Source organism: Rhinolophus ferrumequinum, chromosome 12 (genome assembly GCF_004115265.2).
Source record: "Rhinolophus ferrumequinum isolate MPI-CBG mRhiFer1 chromosome 12, mRhiFer1_v1.p, whole genome shotgun sequence".
Taxonomy (NCBI): Eukaryota; Metazoa; Chordata; class Mammalia; order Chiroptera; family Rhinolophidae; genus Rhinolophus; species Rhinolophus ferrumequinum.
In genome coordinates this window covers 50,736,856-50,758,141 of record NC_046295.1, presented here as the reverse complement: position 1 = coordinate 50,758,141, position 21,286 = coordinate 50,736,856, and the positions used below count along the sequence as shown (strand labels likewise).

Here is a 21,286-nt window from a genome sequence, read left to right as displayed (position 1 = left end):
CTAAGAACAGAACCTTGGAATACACCTATATTTCTGGGGCAGGAAGAACTGCTACAGGGGAAGCAGGGAGGTCAGAGGAAAACCAGGAGACTACCAAAAACAATTCAAGAAAGCGGATATTTTGAGGGGGGCATGGTTTGAGGGTGGTGATAGGCAGAATGATAATGTATGCATGCAGAGTTTGAGGTACTAGTACCTCGGTTTTCGAACATCTCTGTTGATGAATATTTTGGTTTACGAACTCTGTGAACCTGGAAGTAAATGCTTCGGTTTTCGAACACACCTCGGAAGTCGAACAAGTCACGCAGCTTCCACTGAGTGCAAGATCCTGAGGCCTAGCCGTCAGCTGTTTTCGAACGTTTCAGAATTCGAATCGTCTTCCGGAACGAATGTATTTTAATTTTAGACACAAACTCTCATTTCTCATTTACTGATGCCCTCCAGCCAAAGACTTAACATACATTTGCTTGTTGCCACTAGGGAGAGAACCTACTCCATAGGGAGCCATGGGGTGTCTCAGTAAGAGGGTGTTAGAAAAGTTTTACAAAGGTGATTTAGGATAGGCTTAGGGAAAAGGGACTTTCAGAGGAAAATTTCTTGTGAAATTATTTTCACCAAGACACCAAGGGCTAGCGATTGTACCAGGCTGGATGCCAGGGCTGCTTTTCTCTTTCTTACCATCTCCCAGAGGTATACTGCTGACCTCACAGTCTTTGTGGATCCTAGTGAAGCAGACAAGATGAGTTTGGGCTGCAATTTGCTGTGAAATGAGAGGAAGAAGAACTTTGAGGAGCCTAATTTTGAGGGTGGTGTGGAATGGTAAATGCCAAGGTTGAGAGAATACCTATAATGCTATATCCCTGAGATTACATGTTCAGGTTCCTGAGATCATAAAAGCAGAATATGCAACTCAACTAGAGACACCAGGAAACAAAATACGGTAAAGTATGGGAGTTTTGCTCTGACCAGATTATTTTATTCATTTCCCCCTCATTTTACTATTTTATTTTCCCAAAGGGATTACTGCCTTTTAGAAAATGCTTGAAAATGCTTGCAGAACTCCTTGCGCCCTTCCAGATGTACATCTCAGATTAACAGTATGCTATCTGTATGACCTGTTTTGTAGTTAGGATAGTAACCTGCTATTTATCCATTTTTTAAATGGCATATGGTCATCCTCTATCTAGTAAGTAATGTTCAGATTTGTCCCAGAATTAGTCTATTTCATTTTCAGAACATTTTACTCTTGAGACAAAGATTTTTAGATGTGGAAGTGATAGAATTGCTATGTTGGTAAGTTCATTCTGCTGGGGAACGTGTCCATATTGGAAATCATTGTGGAAATGATTCATCAATTCTAAGGTTCACACAAAGTTAGCTGATGTTATAAGGCTTTAGGAAGAGGAGCAGTAGAAATAAGTTTATGCCTTTCGTGTGTGATAATGCTAGATTTGGCTGCCCCTTTCTGACTTGTCTTCATCTTGGGAAGGCCTTGCTTGGATTAGCACAGGTGTGGGCCCCAGAAATCTGTTTCCTGTAGCGTTACAGACTTTAGGTCACCCTCTGTATGTGATCAAGAATGTTAGGGCTTAAGCAGCAGTCCTGTGGAAGGATTCAAGAATTTATTTAGGGCAGCTTTTCTAAACAATCATGGTGTTTTGGTGGTTTCTTCCTTGTCTGGGACTTCAGCTCATATTGCTGGATATTTTACATTCCTGGTCTCTGCTCTGTAGATGTCAGCAATACTCCCTACCCCTCTCCAACCTGCACCCTCAATTATTGTGACAATCATGCACACGCAGGTATACATACAAGCTCACAGGCCTGCATTTGCAAACATTATGCTCTCTGTTGACAACCACTGCAGAGCTTGAGGCAGGCAGTTTTTCTTTTTCTTTTTTTTTAATTTTTTTTATTGGGGAATATTGGGGAACAGTGTGTTTCTTTCTCCAGGACCCATGAGCTCCAAGTTGTTGACCTGCAATCTAGTTGGGGAGGGCGCAGCTCAGCTCCAAGTCTAGATGCTGTGTTCAATCTTTAGTTGCAGGCGGGGACAGCCCACCCTCCCATTTGGGAATTGAACCGGCAACTTTGTTGTTAAGAGCTCCTGCTCTAACCAACTGAGCCATCCGGCCTCCCCCAGTTTTTCTCTTAAGTGATCTGAGCCCTTTATTTTAAGTATAGTCCGTTTGAAGCTTATGATCTTGGAAAGTGAACAGAGAAGGAACATGTTGACTCCTGTGCTCCAGGATTTTCTTCCTAACTGGGTCCTTGATAGACATTACAGTCAGAGAAAACGTTCTTTACTTCTTGTCAAGCTGACATATGGACGTTTTTCTGTGGGAATGGGAACAGTGCCTGGGCCTGGTTCAAGATGAGACTTAAGAGATATACAGGTTTCGCCTGGTGATTTCTAGGAGTGTTGCTTTTCTGCCTGACCCTTAAGTTGTGGACTATACATGTGTTTGTTTCCTGGTCTAGGAGATAAAAGGAAGAAACTGACCCAAAACTGGCATCTGAATTCAATCCAGGATTATGGTTGGGCTGCAACATTTGGCTGCTTAATTTGGCTGCTGATTCCACTTAAATGGCCTTATTTGCCTGTGGATCCGTGAAGGCCATCCGTCCCTCTCATGTGTTAGATTGGGGTTGTTCTCATCGGGACAGTTTTTAAATGTGGGAGGAATTGGAGTAATATTTCTACATCTCATTGGCTAGAATGTAGTGGGACAACTTTGTGGTTTGTGTTTGCATTTATTAAATCCATAAACATTTATTGAATCTCTCCTATGTATAGCAAGACACTGTATATCTCATATGGGATTGCAGTGGTATAAAAACAAATCCCAGACAGAGCTGGAAGGAGCTGGAAAGATAATGGAGTCCTAATCACTGACCTCCATTTCTCCTTTTATAGTTGAGGAAACAGACCCAAAGGAGGAAACTGATTTGCCTGAGATTTTGTAATGAAATAGGTACAGAGTTAAGTTTGGGCCCCAGCTTTCCTTATTCCTTGTCAGAATTTTTTGTATTATATATACCAAGTATTCCTCAAATTTTTTCACTGAAATACCCCTAATACGTAGCAGGACTATTCAATGAGTGGACAGTATTGAGCAACTGTGAAAATTCTTTGAAGTTCCAAGATGATCTTAATATAGTTACACATTTTATACTATAATATATTCATGATTCTCTTAATGTAAAAATACAGTATTCGGGGATGGTAGAAATCTTCCTCTGTCTCTTGATTATTGTACCAGTTTTTCCTATAAAAAGTATACCACCACACCATATGTAATACATGGGTCCTGACCTTTGCTTAGCTGGGATCTGAAACACACAAAGTTAACCATAGCATAGATCTCGTTAGTAGCTCCAACCAGTGCTCCAAGGAGGAAGTCATTCATCGTTTGGGTATTCAGAGAAGATTTCCTAGAGGCGGAAGGGGCTTCAGCTGATGGGAAGGAAACAGGTGCCCATTCCATAGCAGACCCAGGAACATACAGGAATGTTGAGGGACTGCGTACATAAACATGATGGATGCAGAGTAGAAACCACAGAGAAAGACTGTGACTCAGTGACTGGGGGGTTGACGGGCAAGGCTAACTGAATCTCCCCTAGGTCATTTATTTTTCTTTTCTCTTTGGTTCACGTCTAGCCTTTAATAATGAATAATCCTGTTAGTCACCTTGCTCATCTGGAGAATTGAGTCACATGTTCAGTTGGCCCCTGGTGAATTTTGGGCCTGTTCCTGCAGCCTTCAGCTTTGGAAAATGGGGAAACCTGGGTTGCTGAGAATAGAGCTTTGTTGGAAGTGCCTGGCAGACCAACTACCTGAGGAAAGTTAATAAGACAGTCTAGTTATTTCAGTTGGTTCCTGTTTTCCTTGGGCCCTTCCTTTAGAAACCTGTCCTCCCCACCCCCATGCCTAATCACTTGAGTGGCTGCCAGAACAACAACGGAATACAAAAATTCCATGAACTAAGCATGGCTTCTTTTGCCAGTCTACTTTCTTTTCAATTGATGCATGTTTGATTTCTGATGGTTCAGGCCTTTCTTTCCCAAGCATGGCCCAGTAACTACCTGCGTCATGGTCACTTGCAGTATGTGGTAAGTGTGCAGGTTTTTGGTCCTCACTCCAGTTCTGAATCAGGATTTCCTTCAGTGAAACCTAGGAATTGGCATTTTAAACAAGCTCTCAGGCAATTCTTATATGAATCACTGGCTTAGAAAAATAAGGCCATTATTGCTATATAGCAATAATTTTTTTTGCCACCTTGTTAAATGTAGACAAGAAATTTGTATTTTCTAAACCACACTCAAGGCACAGGTTGGAGCATCAGATTTAATGGACCTGAAAGAATTTCTTTGTAGGCATCTTGGTTAATATCTATTCAACAGACAGGGTGTAATTAATTAAATCTTATTACTGCACTTTGAGGAAGCCTTGACAAATGGTTATTACAATTTTTTTTTTATTTGCTGTTCCTGGTCTCATTAACAGATAAAGTAAGAGACTTGCCCATTATTTTTTTTTAATTCAGTTTTTTAAAAAATAAATTTTATTGGGGAATGTTGGGGAACAGTGTTTTTCTCTAGGGCCCATCAGCTACATGTAGTTGTCCTTCAGTCTAGTTGTGGAGGGCGCAGCTCAGCTCCAAGTCCAGTCACTGTTTTCAATCTTTAGTTGCAGGGGATGCAGTCCACCATCCCATGCGGGGATTGAACCGGCAACCTTGCTGTTGAGAACTCGCGCCCTTGCTGTTGAGCCACCTTGCTGCCCCTTTGGAAGCTCAGCGGCAGCTCATTGTCTTCAATCTAGTTGTGGAGGGCGCAGCTCACTGGCCCATGTGGGAATCAAACCGACAGCCCTGTTGTTCAGAGCTTGCACTCTAACCAACTGAGCCATGCCCCCGTCCCTGCCCATTATGTTTTTAGGTCAGATCTTAGCTTAGGCCATTAGTTTCCAAGTTTTTGGTCTCTTTTCTAGAAGAGTAACATGTCAACATGTCAGAAATATCTTCATTTATACCAACAGGTTTGATTAAGTCATTTTGCATTGTATATTTGGATTCAGAGATTTGTGGGTTAAGTCTGGGTTCCATTTCTTATTAGCTTTGTGCCTTTGGACAAGCCAGAGATCTCCTAATCCTCTCTTCTGTCGCCTTTAAAATAAACGGAGACAGTAGGAGAGTCATGAAGAGAATGAGCTGTTGTTAGCACAGTGCCTAGGACATGTGTTCAGTAAATTGTTGATGTAATTAATGGTGGTAGGGGAAGAGGAGGCGGAAGTGGTGGCAGTGGTTTGATGGTTCCAGGCTTCAGGTATATTTCTGGCCAAATTCAGGTACACTTGAGAAGAGAGCATTTCTCTAACCTGTAAATGGCTGCTTTTTGTATGTCTGTCATATCCCAAATAGCTTAAACATTTAAAAAGAATTCATTTAGGTATAATTTATACAAGAGAAAGTACAATGAGTAAATTAAAGAAAATTATATTTAATTTCATTATGGAAGGAATACAGATAAAAAAAAAATATTTTTTTTTTTTTTTTTAAAATAATTTTTTTTTTTTTTTTTTTTTTTTTTAAGATTTTATTGGGGAAGGGGAACAGGACTTTATTGGGGAACAGAGTGTACTTCCAGGACTTTATTTTCCAAGTCAAGTTGTTGTCCTTTCAGTCTTAGTTGTGGAGGGCGCAGCTCACTCAGCTCCAGGTCTAGTTGCCGTTGATAGTTGCAGGGGGTGCAGCCCACCATCCCTTGCGGGAGTCGAACCAGCAACCTTGAGGTTGAGCGGACATGCTCCAACCAACTGAGCCATGCGGGAGGCAGCTCAGCTCAAGGTGCCGTGTTCAATCTTAGTTGCAGGGGGCACTGCCCACCATCCCTTGCGGGACTCGAGGAGTTGAACTGGCAACCTTGTGGTTGTGAGCCCACTGGCCCATGTGGGAATCGAACCGGCAGCCTTCGGAGTTAGGAGCACGGAGCTCTAACCTGAGCCACCGGGCCGGCCCCCAAAATATTTTTCTGTGTACAAATTAAAGATAAAGTATACCCAGTTCTGATAAAGATGTGGTGGAACTGGTACGTACATACATTGCTGCAAAAACCTTTTTTTGAAAGTAATTTGGCATTTTCAAAAGGCTGGTACATACTGTTTGTTGAATAAGGAGCCTAAAACTGTTATATCCTTTGGTCTAATATTGTCCATTGATTTCAGTTGTTCTTTCCTTTCCTCAACTTTCAGGAAACTTAGGCTGCCCATTGCCTTTTACTGTGTGACTCAATATAGTTTATCTTGATGTCTATGTGACCCATGTGCGTTTGTTTTCCTTTCTCCATTAGGCTCCAGCTGAAACACTCAAGTTTTAGAAACTTTGTGAGCTCTGCCGTTTATTAAGCCACTTTAATCTTTGTATGTATGCACGTTTGCATGTGTCTACATATATCTTCATGCTTTCAGAGATGTACTTGCTGGTCTTACAATCTTGGCTTTTGCTTTCTTTTTTTCCCCTCTGTCTTAGAATGTAAACTGCAGGGAGCCATTGAGCCTCAAGCTTACCTTGCCATGCTGCTAGTTTGTGGCAGGGATCCCAGTAGGTTAATGTGGAGCAGCCCCATTCTGGAAAGTGTTACAGGAATTGCATGAAGCCTTGGCCCCTTGTCAGAGAGCATGGGGAGATAGCCTGTGGCAGCTCCTGCGCGTCCTGTCATTCCTATGAAGAAGCAGAAGGGTTCTATTCTTCGCATGGTACTTTGTCATTTCTCTGCAAAGATGAGGGTGAGGTTGGGGGTAAACTCTTGGTTTCCTAGGCCTCTGCAGACCCATCTATTACCAGTTTATCTATCTCCCTTGTATCGAATGTTTTTCATCCAGTGTAGAAGCTTTTGTTGCACCCTGCAAAACTAAACAAATATTAGCATAGTGTATTACTATTAGCTATCACTTGGTAAGCACCTATTCTGTCCTGAGGCCTGTGCTAGCCACTACGTTTTATTAGCTGTTGTAGAAGTTTTAGCCATCCCTCAGATTGCGTAGCAGAAACTCAGATATTTCCAGGTTGCAGGTCAGTTTACTCTTGTGTCTTTTCAGACTTACTGCCCTCAGTGTATAGAGCAGATTCTGTCCACATCAGCGCTTCTCAGACTTCAGCGGACCTGGAGATCTTGGGAAATGCCACATTCTGATTTAGTAGATCTAGGATGGGGCCTGAGATTCTTCATTTCTAACAAGGTCCCAGGTGCTCCTTTGAATAGCAAGGATCTAGATCAGTGGTTTTTAAGCCTGGGCAGTCTACAGATTTTCCTGGAGATCCTTGGGGGAAAAATCAATTTTGCTGGCCCCAAACTCAGTAATTTGTAATTGGAAGGGTTTTAGGGTAGGGCGTGGGAATTGTTTTTGTTTTGTAGTTTTCTAAAAGAAATTTCCCCAGGTTACAGTAATAATCAGTTTGGGAATCACTGGTTTAGAAGCTAACATGTTGTGGATGCATTGTCCCACACAACACAAAGGGGTAAGCACGCAGTTAATTTTGCTTCATTAAATGTTTGAAGGGCTGTGTTGGTTAGAGATCATTTGTTTGAAAGGGTAAGAAACCCACTCACGTTTTTTAGAAGGGTTTGTTCACAAACCCCAAAAGCAGGAAGTATCTCTGGATCTCAGAAGGAAACAGAACTAAGAATTGGAAAGCCACTAAGAACCAAAGATGGCCATGTTTTCTCTCTGCTGTTTTCTTTTCTTTGGGGACTGGCTTTGGTAGAAAATGGTCACCTGGACAGTCTAGTGCCACCAGCCAGCTCCATGTTCCTGAGAAAATTTGAATGACACAGTCTAATCTAGCCTCTGGATTGGTTCTCCCTGAGCCAGGAGTCTACCTCTTGGCAGTGCTGTGATCTGGAGATCTGGGCTGTTACAAAACGAACAGAGCTACAGGGTCCCAGAGATGTGGGAGCTCCCTAACATCATTGGGCAGACCGCCCTGAAAGGTGACTATTATGCAGGTGCTTACTATGTAGCTTTGCATTTTGGGGGCAGGATTATAGAACCAAATAGATAAATCCCCTACTCTTGGAATTGGGAGAGACACAAAATTTTAAATCAGTATAATAGGGTCTAAGTTGTGAGTAGAGGGCTTATCTTGGGAGCCTACAAGAGTAGAACTTCACAAGCCTGGACATTTTGGGAATATTCAGAGAGGACATGTCTGAACTGAATCAAGAAATATAATTATATGTTGGACAGGTAAAGAAAAGATGGGGGAAAGCTTTTCTGGTATGGTGAACAGCATGAGCATGAAACAGAATACTTTCTATTGCACTGAAGATTTTTGTGTGACTAATAATTAATCATCAGTTATTTCTAGAGCATAAAGTCCATGGCAGGATGTGAAGCTAGAGAAGATAGGTAGGGGTCAGATTGAGGAGAGTCGTGATGCCATTCTAAGGAGCTTGGATTTAGGTAAAGGGGACTATTGGGTATTTTTTAATTAACATGGGAGGATTTCCATTTTTATGATTATAGTATGGAGAAGAGTTTTGAGTGTGGCCTTGTCTGAAGGCACAAAGACTAGTTGTAATGGTCCCAAGGAGAAGTGATGAGAGAGGCTGGAAAGGAAGGAGCCAACTGTAAGAATATTTAGGAAGTAGATTTGGCAGGACTAGATTGGATGATAGAATGAGGAGAAGGAAGAGTCTAGGATAAATCCCAGGCTTGGGTAACTGGGCAAATTGTGGTGGCATTAGATGAAATGAGCAATTTGAGGAGGAAGATAATTTCTGTTGGACACGTTGGGTTTAAAATGCCTGTAGGACACATCAGCAATGGTGCCAGTTAGGCAGTCGGTCTGCTTTAAGTAGTTGTCAGCACTTCCGTTACAGATTCAAGAGTGGTTGTTCCCTCTCTCCTCCACCCTTGTAAAATTTTTCCTCAGTCTCTGCCTGGTACTCTTGTTCCAGCTACTCCTTTCCTTTTTATATTTAAATTTAAGGCTCATATAGTTTTTCTTTGCTAGATACATGTAAGCAGTAGGTTACTTTACACAAAGATTTGATATTATTTGGCTTTCACCATGAGAATTGCTGACAGGATTGTAAATTAACGTCCTAGACTATAAGGCATATATATACATATGTATATATAGATAAATGTATGCAAGGATTATTTCTCTCTTGTTCATAGTTACATTCCTAGCACCTAGAATAGTACTTGGCATTTAGTTGGTGTTGAATGAATGAGTGAGTGAAGGAATGAATCATTAAATCATATAAAGAGTTTTAATAGTAGACGCTATTGGGAAAGCCCTCTAATAGAGACTGATCTTTTCCATAAAACATTTCTCTGCATAGAATCATGGAGAATGAAAAGGGGTTACATTAATATTTGTAGGTATGTTTCATAGTGGTTGTGATGTGTTCTGGGAATTGTGTTTTGTTTCTAAATTTCTGCATGTATAATAAGAATTAAACATATAATATATACCCAAAATGGCCAAAAACCCTTTGTCAGGTTCTTTAGGTCCATAGTCTAATGCAAGTCCTCTTTGAAGTGGTGTTTGAATCCCAAGCAAAATTTACTTCTTCCTAATCTGTGTTTATGTAACACACTATACCTATTTCTGTTATAGTTTCATGTTTCATTTGACTAGTAGCCCTGACCATGCCTTTAATAATTCCCAGTGTCTATCATGTAGGAGACAATTAATTGTTTGATGGATAATTGAGTGAATGGATGTGTATGCTCAGGGTCAGCCACATTAAGGGAAACGCTGTTTAGCTTTATATCCCTTTTCTCTTACAGCTCTTTGTAGTGGATGTGCAGACAAGCCAGATTACCAAGATTCCCATTCTGAAGGACCGGGAGCCAGGAGGTGTGACCCAGCAGGGCTGTGGTATTCATGCCATCGAGCTGAATCCCTCTAGAACACTGTTAGCCACCGGAGGAGACAACCCCAACAGTCTTGCTATCTACCGGCTGCCTACACTAGATCCTGTGTGTGTGGGAGATGTAAGTTTCTTCAGTAATGGTAGTTAGAGGTAGCCTTGTTTTTCACCAGAGCCCAGTAGGTCACATGGACCCTCCTTCCACAAGACCCCTGGGAAGAAACAGTTTCCTGTAGATTTCTGCTGACTCCAGGGGCATGGAGGTAAGGTGTGGGGGGTGGAAATATCAGAAAGGGGACTATACTCCCCATAGGGAGTAGCAGGGATGTTGACAGAGAGTATATATGATTGATAAAGGGGTGAGCAGCACACCTCGGTCCAGCAGCAGTGGGTTAGTATTTCAGTCCAGTATACACACGTCTGCCCATAGTCTAAGAGCAAAATTTATTAAATCATTCATTCAGCAACTATTTATTGAGCTTTTTATGGCCAGCATTATTTTAGACTCTGGGGGCACAACTATGAATAAAACAGATAAAGCTCCTCTCCTCTTGAAGCCTGCATTCTGGTGAAGGGAGACATAAAGCAAAATATAAACCATGTTAACCAATAAATACTCACCAGCAGTATGTCAAAGTTGGTAAGTGCTTTGGAGAAGAGTAAAGGCAGGCTAAAGCCGTAGGGAGTGTGGTGCAGAATGCTATTTCATAAGATAGGCAGGGAGGGCTTCGTTGATAAGAGTGACATTTGAGTAGGAAGACTAAAAGGAAATGAGGGTGCAAGCCATGTTGATGTCTGGAGGAAAAGAGAAGTTCTACACAGAAGGAGCAGCAAAGAGGTCAGTTATAGCTGTTGTCTCAGGAAGCAAGAGGGAGAGTGGTAGGACGAGGTTAGAGTGATGAAAGGTAGGTGATTGTGTGTAGGGGCCCCAAATAAGACATCCAGAAATAGAGGGCCTGAGCTTTGTGTCCACTAGGCATGCTTATTGTCCATAGGGATACCAGCTTGGAGCTCCTCAAGACGGAAGTTAAAGATTGTGGGATCATGCCCTATGAGTTGAAATCACTAGACATCAGAGTTACAATTTTTACAAAGATATTTTCAGTCAGACTTGTATACTTTTCAAGAGTATGCGTTGTAATCCTTATTTTACTAATTTTTTTTTTCCCTCTCTTTACCTGTCACTCCCTCCTCTCCAAGGATGGGCACAAGGACTGGATCTTTTCCATTGCATGGATCAACGACACTATGGCTGTGTCTGGTAAAATTGCCCTTTTGTAGGGAGTTCTGGTGTGGCAGGGAGGGAGGGAGGCTAGGAGTTGAAAAGGGATAATAGTGTGAGTGGAAATAGCCCAGTAAACAGACCGTCAGCCAGGGACCAGGAGACCTTGTTTCTAATGTTGGCTCTTTCTCTGACTTACCATGTGATCTTAGATAAGTTACTGCGCCTGTATATTCCTGATATGGCAAGTGGAGGTACTGGCATACTTCGCTTATTAGTCATATTCTGCCTTGTTCCAAAAAGCATGTGTGATAGCATGTTAGCCTCAATGGTTTTGTGGGGTTTCGTTGAAGTAATGGTTGTTAAAGTGTTTAGGAAAAGTTGGTGTGCTCTATAAAGTATGAGGAGCAGTTACAATTTCTGTACAACTAACTACATAGCATTAAGTTTCTTGTTGGTAAAAACTGTATAGGATTGGGGGAATTTCTTCCCAGTGGTAGAACTGTCAGAAAAAAATATATGGATATGAGTGTACAGAAGATAACCTAGTGATACATAAATACGCAGTAGTCTAGGAAGTAAGCTCAGAGTGCTAACCATTTTTACTGGGTACCCATATGTAAAAATATAATCCCCCATTCCAGCTTCCCAAATAAAAATAATCTTAATTGTTGATCTAATGGACAAACCTATTTACAGGTCAGAATTGCCAGGAGTGGTTCAGAAGTTTTTGGATTCCCTATCATTTGTCTCCCCCAAGAAATGAGAGCTCCTTGAGGGCAGAGGCTGTCATGTCATCTCTGTAGGGACTGTTTGTATGTCGGTAACCTGCACTAAATTTGGTTATTGGGAGCCTCCCAAATACCCTGCCAGTGTCCTATGTTTTCAAGCCGGTAACTCCCAAGTATACGTTTCCTGAACAGGAATAACAGTTTTTCTAAGAACATTGTCTCTGCTATTAGAGACCTGAATTTGAATCCTGGTCCTACCACTTATTAGCACTATGATCATGGGCAAGTTACTTAAGCTTTTTGAGACTTGGGTTTCCTCATCTGCTACATAAATAATGATTATATGTACTTCAGAGGGTCAATGGGAAGATTAAATGAGATAATGTGTAGTGGCTGCCATATTGAAAATGCTCAATACAAAAAAATAAAAAAGAAAAAAGAAAAGAAAATGCTCAATACTTGTTAACCAATGCTAATGTTGAGTCTTGATGATGAACATCAACCCCTGAACATTCCACTTCAAAATCAGTATATTCAAACTCATCATCTTTCTTCCAAGTGGCACAGACACACCCCCATTTATATATATGGGTGAATGCTCCCATCTTCTATCCAGATGCACAGCCAGAGAACTAAGACTCGTCTTAGGCTCTTCAGTCTCCTTAGATTACCAAGCCATGTTGATACTATTTTCTAAAATATCTCTTATATCAATTTCTTTTCTATATTCTTTACTCAAGTGCTCATCAATCTCTTGAGTTGCCCCAATATCCTTCCGTATTTTCTCTGTGCTTCTAGTCTTATCTCCAATCTAATTTTCACATTGCTACCAAATTAGTTCTTTAAATAATTTTTCCTTATTGTAAAAGCAATACATGTTTATTGTAAGAAATTCTTAAAATACAGATAAACAAAAAAGGAAATAAGAATCACCCACAATATCTCTACCCAGAGGTAACCGCTATTAACATTTTGAAAAATATCTGACTAGTCTTTAGTACATATTTTCTAATTGGTTAAAATAGGTTCATATAGAGGGATGGATACATGGGTAGGTATGTGACATACCAAATATAATAAAATGGTTATGGTGGAATATAGGTATAAGTATATAACTCATTGTAAAATTCTTTCAATATTTTAGGATGCTTGAAGTTTTTCATAGTAAAACTTGTGCAGTTTTATTTTTTGAATTTGCATAATAAACCATGTGTGGCTCTCCAGATGTGCCCTCTCTCTGGCCTTTTCTGTATTTCATACATGATGAAACCTCCGCTTTGAATCGCTGCCCACAAGCCTTATGATGCAAACAAATTGGATGCTATTTCTCCCATGGTAGACAATTTTTACTACAAAGCACTCAGGCAATTTAAATGTGGGAAGGGCACTCACTATCTGGTCTCACAGGAGAGTTGACATATAACTTTACTGGAAAGGAATTTTAAAACAATGTGTTTTTTTTTTGTTTTTTTTTTAAGTGGTTCTGACTATAACATAACCATACTGTGGGACATAGAGATTGTTCTGAATAAATATCTTTGTATGTGGGTCTTTTGATAGTGGATTATTCCTAGATGGGAACACAAACTTTCTCAATTTTGCTGCAGGTTGCTCAGTTGTACTCTAGAAAGAGGGTCCCATTTTAGCTTACCACCAGCACTGTATTTAGGACTCAATTCAAAGAAAAATGTTCTTAGTTTTTTAAGTACTTCATTATTGTTTGCTAAGGAAAGCTGTCTTTTTTAGCATTTGTTTCATGTAGAACAGTTATTCTTAATATGGATTATGGCCCCTATGGGTCCATGGAAAGCCTTCCAGAGGCCCATGAACCTCAATGAAATTAAATGTACAATGTGGTGTTTTTGTATATTTTTCTAGAGAAATTCCTAAGTCTCTCAAAGGGATACAAGACTTATGTAGAAAACGTTAAGCACCACTAATCTAAAGTAAGGTTCCCAAACCCTACTACTCAGAAGAAATGACCTGTGTGTGAATGCCCCAGTGACCTAAGCATTTGGCTTGGAAAATTACTGAGCTTTATCAAATTGTGTAATGCTCACTTTTGTAAAATCCCAACAATCATGTTATGCTTAAAGGTTATATTTTAACTCATACATCTTAGTTGAATCATCCTCTTGGTGTGGCTATTAAAATTCTCTATGTTTGTGGGTGGGCCATCTACCGAGCTTCAGCATTTCTTAGGATTATGCACGAAGAGCAAGAGTAAGAAAGCCCATCTTGACTGCTGTGGGACTGTTCCATGGAGAGCTGGGTATGTCTGACGTCTGTGGTCTCTTCGACCTGCAGGTTCACGTGATGGTTCTATGGGACTTTGGGAGGTAACAGATGATGTGTTGACCAGAAGTGACGCAAGGCACAATGTGTCACAGGTCCCTGTGTATGCTCACATCACTCACAAGGCCTTAAAGGACATCCCCAAGGAGGACACAAACCCAGACAACTGCAAGGTTCGTGCTCTGGCCTTCAACAACAAGAACAAGGTATGAGCTCGCCGCACGTTCCCTGAAGCCTGTTCTTCTTGCTTCATCGCCTTAGCTTATGTCTTGGGAGATGCACTTCCCTTCTCCTTCCCCAAGTCAGTGCTTGCTGCGTAGCTCGGTTCTGAGCCTACAGAGCACTTCTTGAAGGCTCAGGGATGCTGGTGAGAAATTATAACAGATTATGAAACCCACCCTTTGTATTGAGCCCTGCTGTATTTCTCTGGATAGTCCATATTTGTGGGTCAGCCTCTTAGAATTACCCCAGGGCCACTCTGATTTGACTCTCTCATTTGCATACGCCTTTGCAGGTTCTCTATTTTAGGTGTGATATTCATAGATGCGTCTGAAAGCAGTTACTTTTTTTTTCTGTTTGGTATTCAGTTTCTTTTCATTCTTCACTGCTTATTCTCAACACTGCCACCAGATCTTAACCTAATCACTGAGTTAGAGCTCCTGAAACTGGGGTATTAAGTAGTGTTGGGATGGAGACCCGAGCTAGAAGAGAAGAAAGGACACAATTTGAAGGGTAGTTAGTTCCCTTAGCCTCCTCTCTCACATCCATATTTATGGAGTCGGGGTAGCTTAGACCCTTCACTTACAGAAGCTCTCACACTGAGACTTAAACTGTCTTTCATGTTTGTGCTCTGTGAAACAGGATGTCATGGGAATGACTGTGTAATAAGGGCTTTTTGACTCTTGGGTGTCTATGTTATTACTAGAAATTGGACTTGCTTCTTGGGTTCTCTCAAGAAGCAGCCTCGATTTAATAAGCTGTCCAGCTACATTCCATAGTGCTCATAATGAGATGATAATCTCTTGTCACTCCTGCTGGAATCATCATGGGATAGGAATGAAGAGTGGGAGGACCCAACCTTCCAGATCTTCCCCGGCTTACTGTTGTATATTAGTTGCTACAGATTGGAATATAACCTGTTTTTCATTGCTCTTGTAGGAATTGGGAGCAGTATCTCTGGATGGCTACTTTCATCTCTGGAAGGCTGAAAATACACTGTCTAAGGTATGATGAACATGACTTAGTAGTTTTACCTAAAAATTCACCTTATGGTTAAAATACTTTAATTCTCCCTGAACCTTTTCCTTCTAATCTAAAGCGTCAGTGCTCCAAGGGTCTGGGCATGTGATTGCATGGTACGTGAAATCTCCAGTCTAGTATGCCTCTCTTCAAAGTCTTTTAAAGAGATTAGAGGTGGCAATTCTTTCACGTTGTAAGGGCTTGCTGAGAAGCTCCTCTAATTAGCAGTCTTCTAATCCACAATGCATTTAAGCATTTGCTTATGGATTACTGACTCTGGCATGTTGTGAGTGCCAGAAAACCTAAATGTTAGGAACCACTGGCAACTGAAGAGCAATTAAACTAAGATAAAACTTCCCTGAAATGATCATGTAAGGTAATGAGAATGTGAATTTAGTTTATGTATTTATAGGCAACTTTTCCATAAAGTTAAGTCCACCTGTGAATCATTTGCCCTCTTCTTGTCCCAGAGACCTTTGCTACTTGTTACTTCTGTGATAGACTCTTTCTCAAGAGGAAGCAGAGTCCTAGAAATTATTGACTCCTTCATGTCAGAGCAGCCTCTGAGCTCCACTGCCCCTTTACATGCAATAGGCACCCTCTGAGAATTGGCTAAATGACAAGGATCCAGGGTTTAAAGCTGATTGGTGTTTCCTGGGGTTGAGCCAGTCCCATGAGGGTGCTTTCTGTAGTGTACAACTCCCATACAATTTGGGAGCTAGGCTGAGGGTAGCCAGCATTCAGGCCCTGAATCTGAAGAGCAGTGAGAAGGACGATGGCTCTTTCTGGCAGAGAGAACAGAGGGGGGCCTTGGTTTTAGTGCCTTGGGGTTATCCCTGGAAACAACCTGCAGGACCTGGCCTTTCTCTCTGCTACTGATTATTTAATTCTAGTTTGACCTTTTCCCCTATCCAGTCCTCTTCGGTACTCAGTTCTTATTGTTTATTACAGTTATCCGCTCTTTCTCTCACATACCTTGGGGTGGAACAGGGTGTTATTTCCTTAATGGGAGCTTGTCTTTTTTTCTGTGACTTCATGTGGCTTATATATGAGGAAAGCCTACAGAGGTGGGCTTCTAAGAACAATGCCCTGCCCTATGCTCTCCGATAATGCCATGGGTACATCTCTTCTCTGTGTTTTCAGCTCCTCTCCACCAAACTGCCATATTGCCGTGAAAATGTGTGTCTGGCTTACGGTAGTGAATGGTCAGTATATGCAGTGGGCTCCCAAGCTCATGTCTCCTTCTTGGATCCACGGCAGCCATCATACAACATCAAGTCTGTTTGCTCCAGGGAGCGTGGCAGTGGTAAGAGTCCCGGTGTGCCCCTCAGGCTTACAGCTGCATTGGGTTTTGACCTTCAGTTTCTATGTTGGTTTCCAAACAGGCATAGTGATCTGTATGGAACCTGGTGGAGGTGTTTGGTGACACACGAGGGGACCTTAAATATAGCAGCAGAGCTTCAAACACCACAGAAAAATGTGTGGCCACAGAAGCCTTTGGTAGAAACCAACAGTCAGGATATTGGTGGTTTCCATGTTCTTTACCCCTACCTCCTTACCCCACAGAGCCCTACTTTCTGTCCGGGGGTAATTTTTTGTTGGGGCCCTGCCTGAACTGTAAAATTCATTTTGTGCTAAGGGCTGGCACTGTGGAGTAAGGAGGTGGGGGTGACGAACGTGTGCATTAGTTTGATTGTGGTGATGGTATCATGGGTATATACATATATTAAAACTCAAATTATGTACTTGAAATGTGTGCAGTGTATTGTATGTCAGTGATACCTCAATAAAACTGAAGAAAATATTTCATTTAGTTCTGACCACTGGGTGAATTAGGCTTTAGCTTGCCATCTTTTATAGTGTGTTCTCTACAAGAACACCCTCATTCTTTATCGAGGAACAAAAAAGAGAAACTTACATTTGTATTGTACTTTACGATTTCAGAATACTTTTATCTGACATTTCATGTTCCTAAGAAACGTGTGGGAAGCAGGTCGGAAAAGATAGTGTTGACGCCATTGTATAGATGAGGAGACTGAGACCCAGAGCGGTTAAATAACTTGTTGGTTATTATCATATCACTCAGGTTGATTGGGGAACAGCCAAGGACCATAATCTAGATCATCCAACTTAATAAAGTGTATTTTCTTCTCACTATGTCCCCCTTCTCATGCAAAATTGTGGCTCTGTTATCCTGAGAGCCCTAAAAGGCACAATATTGATTACATTTTAGCCTGTTATGTAGTGTTTTTTGTGTGCAGATATTGCAAAAATTACTTTTGTTTTAGGTTTGTTTGTTTTCAATTATAGTTAAGATGCCCACATTTCAGAATAGAGAGAATGTATGTATTGAGAGTAGTAAGGGAGATAATAATTAGGCTTTACTGGAATGATAATTGCAATGAAAAGTTTTAAGAGATTTTGGTTACTGATACTGGAGTAATGTACCTAATAAGGACATACTGATTCCACAAATGTTATTGAACACCTCTTATGTGCCAAGAGACATTCTCATATGCCATGTACTTATTTGATCCACAGATGCATTTTCCCTATGACCCAGAGTAGTTAGGTGACTTGTTTTAAATTGCTACTGTGAGAGACAGTGCTCTGGGTGCTTTAGTTCTAGGCTGTCTGCCACCCTCATAACACACTTAATACCAGATAAAGACCTCTTGCAGTGCCATGGTAGTGTTTTAGGTCAAATACAAGGAAGTCTTTATTAATGTAATGATTCGTAAATGCAGATTACCCTCCATTTCAATGTAGGTTAGAAACATAAAATGGAGAAGGAAGAGCTTACAGTTATGAAAGATGACTCCAGAGTGAGACTAGGGGCCGCAAGGAGGTTCGAGGCGCGCTTACGGTCTTAGGCCAAAAGCATGTTGGGCATCATCAAGCTTCTGGCACCTCTCTGAGGCTTATGCGAAGGTTTCTGTTAGTTAGATGGATGGCAGTATGGTGTCAGGGTTCTCTGGCTTTCGCATGAGCAACGCCAGCTGTGGGAAAGGTACTGTCTGATATTTGGGGTGCCCCGTGGATTCCATGTTGGAGACATTCAGGCTAATGGACTGTCAAGTGCATACCCCCCCTGCTCACTGCCCTTTCTTTTTCTCTCTCAGGGATCCGCTCAGTGAGCTTCTACGAGCACATCATCACTGTGGGCACAGGGCAGGGCTCCCTGCTGTTCTATGATATCCGAGCTCAGAGATTCCTGGAAGAGAGGCTCTCAGCTTGTTACGGGTCCAAACCCAGACTAGCAGGGGAGAATCTGAAACTAACCACTGGCAAAGGCTGGCTGGTGAGTAAGCCCCTGCCCAACACGCTTACTGGACAGTGACAGAAAAATTGCCTTTGCTCTACACACCCCCTCCCACCCCCACTGACACACTACCTCCCACATTTTCAGTATTAAGAGGCACTCCCTGGACCAGAGGCACTTTCCCTTGGTTTTACGTTTGTGTCTGCATGTCCACGGAAAAACAGGCCTAGTAAGCACTGATTGACCTAGGACTTCCCTCCAGGTGATAATAGAGCAGGAAGGAGAAGGAACCTCCCACTGAGGCTGCCTGTGAATTATTAAAGAGTTTGGTTCCTACTGTCCTGAGAAGACCTTTGGTTTGTATAGCAATTCTTCAGCCTCCTCGGTTCCTCCCTAATGTTCAGTTGGGAAAAAAATGATGCCCCTATTCACATGAGCATTTATCTCCTGACATCAGTTTACAGATCTAAGACCCTCTCCTCTTAAAGAGACCAGAGTATTCCTGTCCCTTCTTTTCCTCCCTTTTCAGAAGTACTAACAGAGTGTCTTTCTCTTCCCATAGAATCATGATGAAACCTGGAGGAATTACTTTTCGGACATTGATTTCTTCCCCAACGCTGTTTACACCCACTGCTACGACTCGTCTGGAACGAAACTGTTTGTGGCAGGAGGTCCCCTCCCTTCAGGGCTCCATGGAAACTATGCTGGGCTCTGGAGTTAATGACAACTAGCTCTCTCCCAAAATGCAGAGATTTACACTAACTTTCATCCTCTGTTTCCTTGTTTCTTCTTTTGATATTTTCCAATTGTGTGAAGCCCTCATATTTTAGTGGGAACATCAGAGTTTGCCTATGGTTTAGGCACTTGACAGGAAGAAGCTTTGTACAGAAATCTGAAGGTTTTTGTTTTTTTCCCTTTTGGTAATCAGAATTTTACTTTACTATGTTTTTCTTTGTGGCTTCCCAACCAAGCATTTTTAATCCCTATTTGTATTTTTTTCTTTAAGTGACACACACTCTCCCCTCCCTGGCTTCTTTAAAGGCTGACAGTCATTCTCACCCTTATTTCACTCTTGAGTGGTAGAGTTGCTTTACAATTATGTGGTTGCTGTCAGACTTTCTGTGAAAGTTTGAGAGCTGTGTGCACATGTGTGTGCATGCTCACGCGCGTGTGCGTGTGCGTGTGTGTGTGTGAACTTGTATGCCTGTAAGTACCGTGTGTTACTGAAATTACCTGGAGTGAGGATTACTTGTAATTAAAATATTTATAAAAGAAACAACTTTATTCAGAATCCAGCTTTGGGACTAGTCTTTATCTTGTTTTTTAAAGTGTATAACAACACTGATTATAGGAAGTAACAACAGAAAGGAAAACTAATAACCAGGAAACCCCTTTGAGTTAGATTATAGGCTTGCTGGGGCCTCTCATGCTTTGGAGTCCTGGCAATCCATCCCCTACCTGTCTTTGCGTGTCCCCTAGGTGAGAACACGTTTGTGTATGTGTCACTTCCACTTAAACTTCCCCTCTGTTTAGCCAGTGGCCCCTCCCCTAAAACGAGTCTCCACCCAGATGCAGCTCTGGAGGCTGCAGAAGTCTTGGTAGGACTTGGTAAATAGAATCCCCATCCCTCCCAACTTCCCTGTCCCTCCCCTCAAACAAGACCTAATCTGGTATCTCAGGGGCCTGGAGCTGGGGGCCTCAAGTCTGCTAAGATTCACATACTGAGTCCCCTTGGCTTTGGGGAGAAACTTGTTTGCCTTTAATCTCCACAATGAGTTTTGCTTTTGTTTTCTAAATTGGGTTTAGTCCAGGTGGGTGGGGGTGAGCAGGGGTTTTATCTGTGTGTAGTGAGTGCTGGGGTTGAAGCCACCTCCCACTCTCGGTTCAGCCCTGGGATGGTGATGGGTGGCCACAGCCAGCAATGTTGTGCGTGTAAAAGCATTGATGTGATTAGTAATTTGTTCCTCCCTTGACTTGTCTGTTTAGTCTGAGTTTTTTAAACTTGCAGGCAACTGACTGATCATGATGTCCAGTTATTCCTTGCTTTTTATGCATCATGTTGCAGATAACAGCTGTTTTCACCCACAAATTCCACCTCCATTCGAAGCACATACTCTGCTTCTGTGAATGGCCCATTCTGGGGAAAGGAAAAGTCACAATATTCCTGCACTCCAGTGTCTAAGTTGCTCTCCCAGTCCTCCCTCTCTGCTCCAGGTTAAGGGGGGAGATTGAAAAAAAGAGTGTCTTTACCTTGATGATGGAGGCTGGTGGGGAGGGAAGTCAGCAAGCCACTGTATCTGGTGGCACAATGCATACATCACAGGTTCTAGAATTCTCACCTTCTATCCTAGAGAAATAGGTGCTATAAACAGGGAATTAAGCAAAATGCTGGATGCTGTACATCTTTTAATTCTTTTTTTTTCTATTAAACTACAGGCTGTAGATTTCTTAGTTCTCACAGAACTTATATCATTTTAAACCAACTTGTATATTAAAAAAAAAAAAAAGATCTTAAGTAGGATGTTTTGTACTGTTCCCAGACCCTTTTCTGTGATGGGTAATGCGTTTGATTGTTTTTTTGAGTTTTTGTTTTCGAAAATGTAGCACTTGACTTTTTGCCAAGTAAAAAAATAAATATTATTCCAGTGCAAA

General features: G+C 41.6%; 1 protein-coding gene across 2 annotated transcripts in view; it reads left to right on the top strand.

Annotated features, from left to right (window-relative positions):
- DCAF12 (DDB1 and CUL4 associated factor 12) overlaps positions 1-21,286 on the top strand; it is a 26,429-nt gene extending 5,143 nt beyond the window's left edge. For both annotated transcript variants that reach the window (XM_033122495.1, XM_033122496.1), the window contains exons 3-9: positions 9,803-10,009; positions 11,086-11,146; positions 14,146-14,339; positions 15,292-15,357; positions 16,516-16,678; positions 18,495-18,673; positions 19,197-21,286. In XM_033122495.1, coding sequence (XP_032978386.1) covers positions 9,803-10,009; positions 11,086-11,146; positions 14,146-14,339; positions 15,292-15,357; positions 16,516-16,678; positions 18,495-18,673; positions 19,197-19,355 — 1,029 coding nt within the window. In that variant the 3' untranslated portion in view covers positions 19,356-21,286. The remainder of the gene's footprint in view (positions 1-9,802; positions 10,010-11,085; positions 11,147-14,145; positions 14,340-15,291; positions 15,358-16,515; positions 16,679-18,494; positions 18,674-19,196) is intronic.